We start from the raw sequence: 11966 nt of genomic DNA, 5'->3' as shown, positions 1-11966 counted from the left end.
TGGACTGTTTCATAAAAACAGATAAAAGCATAAATCGTTTCTTTTAATAACAGAAATATATATTTCGCCTTAATAAATAGGCATCGTCAGTTTCTGCAAAAAAGCAAACATGTAAGGGGCTGTAGGTAAAAGTAGTAAAAAATAAATAAAATAGTTAAAACACTTATAAAATTTTTAAAAATTTAAAACTGTACAAATTAAACAACTGCGAAGCACAGAGGCAAACCACGACTAGCGAGTGGCCACAAGCGACACGAGAAAAGGCAAGAAAAAAGAGACGTGATAAACTGATAAGCCATTACAGAACACGGTGGGAAGTAAATAAACCTCTAGGCGTGAAGAAACAAAACATTAAGGGGTAGAAACACAAAGATGGGATTACCTCACGCGCGGCAGAATCATTTTTTGTATGTTAATTTCGGCCTTGATTTTGTTCAGCCATTTATCTTCAAAAATATCTAAAAGATTGGGTGAAGGCATTTGCACAAACACAACAAAAAAACACAGGTGGATGTGCGGTTTACGCTTTAATATCGCACTATGGTTCTCCGCGTAGTGGCGCAGTAGCGCAGCTCGGTCATTGTTTGCCGAGCAATCGAACGTTTTCCAAGTGGCGCGATGGGTATTCCACCGTGTGGAGAACTTGTTCTTGGTTTGACCAACATATTGCTTGCCACACTTGCGGCAAGTGGCCACATAAATGCCGTAGTTGCGACATGTTAGATTTTGGCAAAGTTGGATACTGCCTGTGGGCGTTTTTAAAACGGTGGTATGGTACACCATAGTTTGGTGACTACCAAAATTACCACATAGTGCGCATTTTCCGCATGGACTTGAAGAGCCTGTGCCGTTGTCTTTGCCTGCCTTACCGATGGACAAAACTTTGAAGTTGGATAGAAAGTGTGCCAGCGTGGGTGGCCTTTTGTATGTAATGGAAGCCAAAGGTTCCATAGCTTTCTCTTTTTGAGTTAATAAAACACAAGCAGGGAATGCCGTAGCCCAAACAATTCGATTTTGAGGTCTATTTTTGTCTTCCGGCCCAAACCTTTCTTTCCAACCCTCTGCGATGTGTAGCATGTCTTCCGTCATTCCTTGATGAAAACCAGAGAGCAAGCACTTCTCCCTGAGTCTGTTAAGACTGTTACGGTAATCTTGGTCTAGTTCGTTTAATCGACGCATGCGAATCGCTTCGCCAAAAACTATCGATTTAAAAACCGACGGCGGGTGGTGGGAATGACCGTTTAGAAAACTACGTCCTTTTGCAGTTGGTTTGATGTAGTCCCTTGTTATGAAACCTTTAGGTGAACTTTTTGTTGTGATGTGGTTTACGTCAAGAAACTCCAAAGCCTTGCCTTCCTCCTCAGTTGACACTGCCCTGAACGTAAGTGTCAGCCCGTAGTTTTCAAAACCCTTTTTAAGTGAAGTTTGTACTTGTTTCGTATTTTCGCTCCCGGATGATATCCATAATATGTCATCTATGTACCTTTTGAAAAGATGAACACCACATATCACATCCCTGAGTGACTGAACGATGTAGTGGACGGCAATGTTTGCAACCGAAACTGAATGGTTGTCGCCTGTGACAATGCCGCTAGTTTGCCTATAGTAAGCATCCTTGAACTCAGTCACTACATTACTCAAGCAGAACATAACAAGTTGAGTGAGTAGATTTCTTCCTTTGACGCTAAAATTGGTATGTGTGCTCAAAGCTGAAGATAACGCTTGCTTTACCAATTCGCGGCGAAGGTTTGGATATAGGGCTGTTACATCTGCGGCAACAAGGTGTAATGGTTGCGTTTCTTTCAAACTTGATTCCCATATTGCAAGGCTTTGTAAGTAGTGTTTAGTGTCTTGGCAGTATTCATCCACTACAGATTTGCAGTAGTTCACACTTACAGGTTTAAGGAGATATTCTAGAAATGCTGTTACTCTGGAGGTAGTTATTTGCCCTGCCGCTTGTAGGAGCCGAATAGGAATATCTATTGCTCTGATTGTGTGCAGATGTTCTTGCAGTAGCTTATGCGTCTTAAAAAGTGGGTACGCATAAGCTGTGTTGTAAATGGAGAAATATTTGGCGGACGGTCCAGATATATGTCTATAAATTCCATTTTCAAATTTAATTCCAACAGTATGGGCAAGAAAATCTTCATTAATAACCCCAGCAGCGTGTAACTTTTTTAAAAAACACTCACACTTTAACCTTATATCATTAAGATGTTGTTCAATTGTACCTTGACTGATGTCCATTCTTTCAAATTTTCCCAATTCACGGTTCATGATAAGGTCATAATCCGCGTGGTTAATGACTACAATTTTCCCATCTTTGTCAGCATTGCAAATAACTATTTGTTTGCGTTTCACCAAATTTCTCAACTTGACAAAGCTTTTTCTCATAGCTGGAACCAGGTTGTTCCTGTCGCGGTATTGACGCTTTACACATACGCCGAGGTTTCTCATTTTAGCCATCACTCCTTCGGTATAAGCTATTGTTGTATCGTTTAGCTGGTCTCTTGGGGGTCTAGAGAACTTTTGCAACTTTAACTTTGGTGGAAATTTGTTACTTCGATCTTCTTCATTGTTGCAATCTGCGAAAAAATTAGACCACTCAATCCTTCGGATATGGCTCATTGCGTTCAGCCATTCTTGTGATTCAATGTCTTCTGTCCACCTAGGTGTTGGTGCAAAATTTAGTCCTTTCAACAAAAGAATTTTATCGTCCAAGTTCAGATCAAAGCTGGATTTGTTTAGGATCATACAATGCGCTCGATTGGTAATGTCGAGTTGAGTTTTGTGTCTTTTTCGTTTGCGGTACCTAGTTCTATCACGTATGTTTCTTACTCGTTGTCGTTCTGCCGAACTTAATTGTCTTCGCTTCGCCGTCTGTTTTTCCCTTAGCCACATAAACTTTTTCCAGTATTTTTTGTTTTGTAAGTGTCTTTCTTTAGCTAGTTTGTTGGTAAAAGCCGACTGATATTTCTGTCTGATTTTCTTGACATTGCATATCATGGCTTGCAGCTGAACTTTTATTCGACGTTCCTGCTGAATTAGAAGAAGGTCAAAATCCATACCTTTTCTGTGATTTGATGGCAAAAGTACATGCTGCTTAATGCATTTGCGAAGGAAAGCAAATTTAGCCTCCTGGCAAACGTCTTTGATCGTAAGAGAACACATAATACTGCCAAAAATAGCAGGGATTCGCTTGACGTATCAAATAGCTGAAAAAGTTTTGTTATTAAGCGAATCTCCCGCAGACAATAAAATGTATAAAAGAAAGATTCTTGCTTCTGATCAGTATAGTATTGGACTGTTTCATAAAAACAGATAAAAGCATAAATCGTTTCTTTTAATAACAGAAATATATATTTCGCCTTAATAAATAGGCATCGTCAGTTTCTGCAAAAAAGCAAACATGTAAGGGGCTGTAGGTAAAAGTAGTAAAAAATAAATAAAATAGTTAAAACACTTATAAAATTTTTAAAAATTTAAAACTGTACAAATTAAACAACTGCGAAGCACAGAGGCAAACCACGACTAGCGAGTGGCCACAAGCGACACGAGAAAAGGCAAGAAAAAAGAGACGTGATAAACTGATAAGCCATTACAGAACACGGTGGGAAGTAAATAAACCTCTAGGCGTGAAGAAACAAAACATTAAGGGGTAGAAACACAAAGATGGGATTACCTCACGCGCGGCAGAATCATTTTTTGTATGTTAATTTCGGCCTTGATTTTGTTCAGCCATTTATCTTCAAAAATATCTAAAAGATTGGGTGAAGGCATTTGCACAAACACAACAAAAAAACACAGGTGGATGTGCGGTTTACGCTTTAATATCGCACTATGGTTCTCCGCGTAGTGGCGCAGTAGCGCAGCTCGGTCATTGTTTGCCGAGCAATCGAACGTTTTCCAAGTGGCGCGATGGGTATTCCACCGTGTGGAGAACTTGTTCTTGGTTTGACCAACATATTGCTTGCCACACTTGCGGCAAGTGGCCACATAAATGCCGTAGTTGCGACATGTTAGATTTTGGCAAAGTTGGATACTGCCTGTGGGCGTTTTTAAAACGGTGGTATGGTACACCATAGTTTGGTGACTACCAAAATTACCACATAGTGCGCATTTTCCGCATGGACTTGAAGAGCCTGTGCCGTTGTCTTTGCCTGCCTTACCGATGGACAAAACTTTGAAGTTGGATAGAAAGTGTGCCAGCGTGGGTGGCCTTTTGTATGTAATGGAAGCCAAAGGTTCCATAGCTTTCTCTTTTTGAGTTAATAAAACACAAGCAGGGAATGCCGTAGCCCAAACAATTCGATTTTGAGGTCTATTTTTGTCTTCCGGCCCAAACCTTTCTTTCCAACCCTCTGCGATGTGTAGCATGTCTTCCGTCATTCCTTGATGAAAACCAGAGAGCAAGCACTTCTCCCTGAGTCTGTTAAGACTGTTACGGTAATCTTGGTCTAGTTCGTTTAATCGACGCATGCGAATCGCTTCGCCAAAAACTATCGATTTAAAAACCGACGGCGGGTGGTGGGAATGACCGTTTAGAAAACTACGTCCTTTTGCAGTTGGTTTGATGTAGTCCCTTGTTATGAAACCTTTAGGTGAACTTTTTGTTGTGATGTGGTTTACGTCAAGAAACTCCAAAGCCTTGCCTTCCTCCTCAGTTGACACTGCCCTGAACGTAAGTGTCAGCCCGTAGTTTTCAAAACCCTTTTTAAGTGAAGTTTGTACTTGTTTCGTATTTTCGCTCCCGGATGATATCCATAATATGTCATCTATGTACCTTTTGAAAAGATGAACACCACATATCACATCCCTGAGTGACTGAACGATGTAGTGGACGGCAATGTTTGCAACCGAAACTGAATGGTTGTCGCCTGTGACAATGCCGCTAGTTTGCCTATAGTAAGCATCCTTGAACTCAGTCACTACATTACTCAAGCAGAACATAACAAGTTGAGTGAGTAGATTTCTTCCTTTGACGCTAAAATTGGTATGTGTGCTCAAAGCTGAAGATAACGCTTGCTTTACCAATTCGCGGCGAAGGTTTGGATATAGGGCTGTTACATCTGCGGCAACAAGGTGTAATGGTTGCGTTTCTTTCAAACTTGATTCCCATATTGCAAGGCTTTGTAAGTAGTGTTTAGTGTCTTGGCAGTATTCATCCACTACAGATTTGCAGTAGTTCACACTTACAGGTTTAAGGAGATATTCTAGAAATGCTGTTACTCTGGAGGTAGTTATTTGCCCTGCCGCTTGTAGGAGCCGAATAGGAATATCTATTGCTCTGATTGTGTGCAGATGTTCTTGCAGTAGCTTATGCGTCTTAAAAAGTGGGTACGCATAAGCTGTGTTGTAAATGGAGAAATATTTGGCGGACGGTCCAGATATATGTCTATAAATTCCATTTTCAAATTTAATTCCAACAGTATGGGCAAGAAAATCTTCATTAATAACCCCAGCAGCGTGTAACTTTTTTAAAAAACACTCACACTTTAACCTTATATCATTAAGATGTTGTTCAATTGTACCTTGACTGATGTCCATTCTTTCAAATTTTCCCAATTCACGGTTCATGATAAGGTCATAATCCGCGTGGTTAATGACTACAATTTTCCCATCTTTGTCAGCATTGCAAATAACTATTTGTTTGCGTTTCACCAAATTTCTCAACTTGACAAAGCTTTTTCTCATAGCTGGAACCAGGTTGTTCCTGTCGCGGTATTGACGCTTTACACATACGCCGAGGTTTCTCATTTTAGCCATCACTCCTTCGGTATAAGCTATTGTTGTATCGTTTAGCTGGTCTCTTGGGGGTCTAGAGAACTTTTGCAACTTTAACTTTGGTGGAAATTTGTTACTTCGATCTTCTTCATTGTTGCAATCTGCGAAAAAATTAGACCACTCAATCCTTCGGATATGGCTCATTGCGTTCAGCCATTCTTGTGATTCAATGTCTTCTGTCCACCTAGGTGTTGGTGCAAAATTTAGTCCTTTCAACAAAAGAATTTTATCGTCCAAGTTCAGATCAAAGCTGGATTTGTTTAGGATCATACAATGCGCTCGATTGGTAATGTCGAGTTGAGTTTTGTGTCTTTTTCGTTTGCGGTACCTAGTTCTATCACGTATGTTTCTTACTCGTTGTCGTTCTGCCGAACTTAATTGTCTTCGCTTCGCCGTCTGTTTTTCCCTTAGCCACATAAACTTTTTCCAGTATTTTTTGTTTTGTAAGTGTCTTTCTTTAGCTAGTTTGTTGGTAAAAGCCGACTGATATTTCTGTCTGATTTTCTTGACATTGCATATCATGGCTTGCAGCTGAACTTTTATTCGACGTTCCTGCTGAATTAGAAGAAGGTCAAAATCCATACCTTTTCTGTGATTTGATGGCAAAAGTACATGCTGCTTAATGCATTTGCGAAGGAAAGCAAATTTAGCCTCCTGGCAAACGTCTTTGATCGTAAGAGAACACATAATACTGCCAAAAATAGCAGGGATTCGCTTGACGTATCAAATAGCTGAAAAAGTTTTGTTATTAAGCGAATCTCCCGCAGACAATAAAATGTATAAAAGAAAGATTCTTGCTTCTGATCAGTATAGTATTGGACTGTTTCATAAAAACAGATAAAAGCATAAATCGTTTCTTTTAATAACAGAAATATATATTTCGCCTTAATAAATAGGCATCGTCAGTTTCTGCAAAAAAGCAAACATGTAAGGGGCTGTAGGTAAAAGTAGTAAAAAATAAATAAAATAGTTAAAACACTTATAAAATTTTTAAAAATTTAAAACTGTACAAATTAAACAACTGCGAAGCACAGAGGCAAACCACGACTAGCGAGTGGCCACAAGCGACACGAGAAAAGGCAAGAAAAAAGAGACGTGATAAACTGATAAGCCATTACAGAACACGGTGGGAAGTAAATAAACCTCTAGGCGTGAAGAAACAAAACATTAAGGGGTAGAAACACAAAGATGGGATTACCTCACGCGCGGCAGAATCATTTTTTGTATGTTAATTTCGGCCTTGATTTTGTTCAGCCATTTATCTTCAAAAATATCTAAAAGATTGGGTGAAGGCATTTGCACAAACACAACAAAAAAACACAGGTGGATGTGCGGTTTACGCTTTAATATCGCACTATGGTTCTCCGCGTAGTGGCGCAGTAGCGCAGCTCGGTCATTGTTTGCCGAGCAATCGAACGTTTTCCAAGTGGCGCGATGGGTATTCCACCGTGTGGAGAACTTGTTCTTGGTTTGACCAACATATTGCTTGCCACACTTGCGGCAAGTGGCCACATAAATGCCGTAGTTGCGACATGTTAGATTTTGGCAAAGTTGGATACTGCCTGTGGGCGTTTTTAAAACGGTGGTATGGTACACCATAGTTTGGTGACTACCAAAATTACCACATAGTGCGCATTTTCCGCATGGACTTGAAGAGCCTGTGCCGTTGTCTTTGCCTGCCTTACCGATGGACAAAACTTTGAAGTTGGATAGAAAGTGTGCCAGCGTGGGTGGCCTTTTGTATGTAATGGAAGCCAAAGGTTCCATAGCTTTCTCTTTTTGAGTTAATAAAACACAAGCAGGGAATGCCGTAGCCCAAACAATTCGATTTTGAGGTCTATTTTTGTCTTCCGGCCCAAACCTTTCTTTCCAACCCTCTGCGATGTGTAGCATGTCTTCCGTCATTCCTTGATGAAAACCAGAGAGCAAGCACTTCTCCCTGAGTCTGTTAAGACTGTTACGGTAATCTTGGTCTAGTTCGTTTAATCGACGCATGCGAATCGCTTCGCCAAAAACTATCGATTTAAAAACCGACGGCGGGTGGTGGGAATGACCGTTTAGAAAACTACGTCCTTTTGCAGTTGGTTTGATGTAGTCCCTTGTTATGAAACCTTTAGGTGAACTTTTTGTTGTGATGTGGTTTACGTCAAGAAACTCCAAAGCCTTGCCTTCCTCCTCAGTTGACACTGCCCTGAACGTAAGTGTCAGCCCGTAGTTTTCAAAACCCTTTTTAAGTGAAGTTTGTACTTGTTTCGTATTTTCGCTCCCGGATGATATCCATAATATGTCATCTATGTACCTTTTGAAAAGATGAACACCACATATCACATCCCTGAGTGACTGAACGATGTAGTGGACGGCAATGTTTGCAACCGAAACTGAATGGTTGTCGCCTGTGACAATGCCGCTAGTTTGCCTATAGTAAGCATCCTTGAACTCAGTCACTACATTACTCAAGCAGAACATAACAAGTTGAGTGAGTAGATTTCTTCCTTTGACGCTAAAATTGGTATGTGTGCTCAAAGCTGAAGATAACGCTTGCTTTACCAATTCGCGGCGAAGGTTTGGATATAGGGCTGTTACATCTGCGGCAACAAGGTGTAATGGTTGCGTTTCTTTCAAACTTGATTCCCATATTGCAAGGCTTTGTAAGTAGTGTTTAGTGTCTTGGCAGTATTCATCCACTACAGATTTGCAGTAGTTCACACTTACAGGTTTAAGGAGATATTCTAGAAATGCTGTTACTCTGGAGGTAGTTATTTGCCCTGCCGCTTGTAGGAGCCGAATAGGAATATCTATTGCTCTGATTGTGTGCAGATGTTCTTGCAGTAGCTTATGCGTCTTAAAAAGTGGGTACGCATAAGCTGTGTTGTAAATGGAGAAATATTTGGCGGACGGTCCAGATATATGTCTATAAATTCCATTTTCAAATTTAATTCCAACAGTATGGGCAAGAAAATCTTCATTAATAACCCCAGCAGCGTGTAACTTTTTTAAAAAACACTCACACTTTAACCTTATATCATTAAGATGTTGTTCAATTGTACCTTGACTGATGTCCATTCTTTCAAATTTTCCCAATTCACGGTTCATGATAAGGTCATAATCCGCGTGGTTAATGACTACAATTTTCCCATCTTTGTCAGCATTGCAAATAACTATTTGTTTGCGTTTCACCAAATTTCTCAACTTGACAAAGCTTTTTCTCATAGCTGGAACCAGGTTGTTCCTGTCGCGGTATTGACGCTTTACACATACGCCGAGGTTTCTCATTTTAGCCATCACTCCTTCGGTATAAGCTATTGTTGTATCGTTTAGCTGGTCTCTTGGGGGTCTAGAGAACTTTTGCAACTTTAACTTTGGTGGAAATTTGTTACTTCGATCTTCTTCATTGTTGCAATCTGCGAAAAAATTAGACCACTCAATCCTTCGGATATGGCTCATTGCGTTCAGCCATTCTTGTGATTCAATGTCTTCTGTCCACCTAGGTGTTGGTGCAAAATTTAGTCCTTTCAACAAAAGAATTTTATCGTCCAAGTTCAGATCAAAGCTGGATTTGTTTAGGATCATACAATGCGCTCGATTGGTAATGTCGAGTTGAGTTTTGTGTCTTTTTCGTTTGCGGTACCTAGTTCTATCACGTATGTTTCTTACTCGTTGTCGTTCTGCCGAACTTAATTGTCTTCGCTTCGCCGTCTGTTTTTCCCTTAGCCACATAAACTTTTTCCAGTATTTTTTGTTTTGTAAGTGTCTTTCTTTAGCTAGTTTGTTGGTAAAAGCCGACTGATATTTCTGTCTGATTTTCTTGACATTGCATATCATGGCTTGCAGCTGAACTTTTATTCGACGTTCCTGCTGAATTAGAAGAAGGTCAAAATCCATACCTTTTCTGTGATTTGATGGCAAAAGTACATGCTGCTTAATGCATTTGCGAAGGAAAGCAAATTTAGCCTCCTGGCAAACGTCTTTGATCGTAAGAGAACACATAATACTGCCAAAAATAGCAGGGATTCGCTTGACGTATCAAATAGCTGAAAAAGTTTTGTTATTAAGCGAATCTCCCGCAGACAATAAAATGTATAAAAGAAAGATTCTTGCTTCTGATCAGTATAGTATTGGACTGTTTCATAAAAACAGATAAAAGCATAAATCGTTTCTTTTAATAACAGAAATATATATTTCGCCTTAATAAATAGGCATCGTCAGTTTCTGCAAAAAAGCAAACATGTAAGGGGCTGTAGGTAAAAGTAGTAAAAAATAAATAAAATAGTTAAAACACTTATAAAATTTTTAAAAATTTAAAACTGTACAAATTAAACAACTGCGAAGCACAGAGGCAAACCACGACTAGCGAGTGGCCACAAGCGACACGAGAAAAGGCAAGAAAAAAGAGACGTGATAAACTGATAAGCCATTACAGAACACGGTGGGAAGTAAATAAACCTCTAGGCGTGAAGAAACAAAACATTAAGGGGTAGAAACACAAAGATGGGATTACCTCACGCGCGGCAGAATCATTTTTTGTATGTTAATTTCGGCCTTGATTTTGTTCAGCCATTTATCTTCAAAAATATCTAAAAGATTGGGTGAAGGCATTTGCACAAACACAACAAAAAAACACAGGTGGATGTGCGGTTTACGCTTTAATATCGCACTATGGTTCTCCGCGTAGTGGCGCAGTAGCGCAGCTCGGTCATTGTTTGCCGAGCAATCGAACGTTTTCCAAGTGGCGCGATGGGTATTCCACCGTGTGGAGAACTTGTTCTTGGTTTGACCAACATATTGCTTGCCACACTTGCGGCAAGTGGCCACATAAATGCCGTAGTTGCGACATGTTAGATTTTGGCAAAGTTGGATACTGCCTGTGGGCGTTTTTAAAACGGTGGTATGGTACACCATAGTTTGGTGACTACCAAAATTACCACATAGTGCGCATTTTCCGCATGGACTTGAAGAGCCTGTGCCGTTGTCTTTGCCTGCCTTACCGATGGACAAAACTTTGAAGTTGGATAGAAAGTGTGCCAGCGTGGGTGGCCTTTTGTATGTAATGGAAGCCAAAGGTTCCATAGCTTTCTCTTTTTGAGTTAATAAAACACAAGCAGGGAATGCCGTAGCCCAAACAATTCGATTTTGAGGTCTATTTTTGTCTTCCGGCCCAAACCTTTCTTTCCAACCCTCTGCGATGTGTAGCATGTCTTCCGTCATTCCTTGATGAAAACCAGAGAGCAAGCACTTCTCCCTGAGTCTGTTAAGACTGTTACGGTAATCTTGGTCTAGTTCGTTTAATCGACGCATGCGAATCGCTTCGCCAAAAACTATCGATTTAAAAACCGACGGCGGGTGGTGGGAATGACCGTTTAGAAAACTACGTCCTTTTGCAGTTGGTTTGATGTAGTCCCTTGTTATGAAACCTTTAGGTGAACTTTTTGTTGTGATGTGGTTTACGTCAAGAAACTCCAAAGCCTTGCCTTCCTCCTCAGTTGACACTGCCCTGAACGTAAGTGTCAGCCCGTAGTTTTCAAAACCCTTTTTAAGTGAAGTTTGTACTTGTTTCGTATTTTCGCTCCCGGATGATATCCATAATATGTCATCTATGTACCTTTTGAAAAGATGAACACCACATATCACATCCCTGAGTGACTGAACGATGTAGTGGACGGCAATGTTTGCAACCGAAACTGAATGGTTGTCGCCTGTGACAATGCCGCTAGTTTGCCTATAGTAAGCATCCTTGAACTCAGTCACTACATTACTCAAGCAGAACATAACAAGTTGAGTGAGTAGATTTCTTCCTTTGACGCTAAAATTGGTATGTGTGCTCAAAGCTGAAGATAACGCTTGCTTTACCAATTCGCGGCGAAGGTTTGGATATAGGGCTGTTACATCTGCGGCAACAAGGTGTAATGGTTGCGTTTCTTTCAAACTTGATTCCCATATTGCAAGGCTTTGTAAGTAGTGTTTAGTGTCTTGGCAGTATTCATCCACTACAGATTTGCAGTAGTTCACACTTACAGGTTTAAGGAGATATTCTAGAAATGCTGTTACTCTGGAGGTAGTTATTTGCCCTGCCGCTTGTAGGAGCCGAATAGGAATATCTATTGCTCTGATTGTGTGCAGATGTTCTTGCAGTAGCTTATGCGTCTTAAAAAGTGGGTACGCATAAGCTGTGTTGTAAATGGAGA

The 11966-nt window shown here is 40.3% G+C and overlaps 4 protein-coding genes across 4 annotated transcripts; all 4 read right to left on the bottom strand.

Moving 5' to 3' along the window:
- Window positions 1-22: 22 nt before the first annotated feature.
- On the bottom strand, window positions 23-3255 carry LOC145204322 (uncharacterized). The gene has a single exon (XM_080076818.1). The coding sequence runs from the start codon at window positions 3169-3171 to the stop codon at window positions 379-381; it is 2793 nt and encodes a 930-aa protein (XP_079932944.1). The 5' UTR covers window positions 3172-3255; the 3' UTR covers window positions 23-378.
- Window positions 3256-3322: 67 nt separating this feature from the next.
- Window positions 3323-6555, bottom strand: LOC145204321 (uncharacterized). Its single transcript, XM_080076817.1, has one exon. It carries the CDS (start codon window positions 6469-6471, stop codon window positions 3679-3681), a length of 2793 nt encoding a protein of 930 aa, XP_079932943.1. The 5' UTR covers window positions 6472-6555; the 3' UTR covers window positions 3323-3678.
- Window positions 6556-6622: 67 nt separating this feature from the next.
- LOC145204319 (uncharacterized) lies at window positions 6623-9855 on the bottom strand. The gene has a single exon (XM_080076815.1). The coding sequence runs from the start codon at window positions 9769-9771 to the stop codon at window positions 6979-6981; it is 2793 nt and encodes a 930-aa protein (XP_079932941.1). The 5' UTR covers window positions 9772-9855; the 3' UTR covers window positions 6623-6978.
- Window positions 9856-9922: 67 nt separating this feature from the next.
- Window positions 9923-11961, bottom strand: LOC145204675 (uncharacterized; the record flags this gene model as incomplete). Its single annotated transcript, XM_080077269.1, has 1 exon — window positions 9923-11961. A coding segment is annotated over one exon (1683 nt), but the record flags the coding sequence as incomplete, so codon positions are not given.
- Window positions 11962-11966: the final 5 nt, after the last annotated feature.

The sequence above is a fragment of the Phallusia mammillata genome, chromosome 8 (genome assembly GCF_965637545.1).
Source record: "Phallusia mammillata chromosome 8, kaPhaMamm4.hap1.1, whole genome shotgun sequence".
Taxonomy (NCBI): domain Eukaryota; kingdom Metazoa; phylum Chordata; class Ascidiacea; order Phlebobranchia; family Ascidiidae; genus Phallusia; species Phallusia mammillata.
The sequence above is the reverse complement of the archived record's forward strand: the minus strand, read 5'-3'. Positions and strand labels throughout refer to the sequence as shown.

What these genes read in the sequence shown, in the direction of transcription:
- LOC145204322 (XM_080076818.1), bottom strand. Translation starts at nt 3,171, where the DNA reads ATGTGTTCTCTTACGATCAAAGACGTTTGCCAGGAGGCTAAATTTGCT.
- LOC145204321 (XM_080076817.1), bottom strand. Translation starts at nt 6,471, where the DNA reads ATGTGTTCTCTTACGATCAAAGACGTTTGCCAGGAGGCTAAATTTGCT.
- LOC145204319 (XM_080076815.1), bottom strand. Translation starts at nt 9,771, where the DNA reads ATGTGTTCTCTTACGATCAAAGACGTTTGCCAGGAGGCTAAATTTGCT.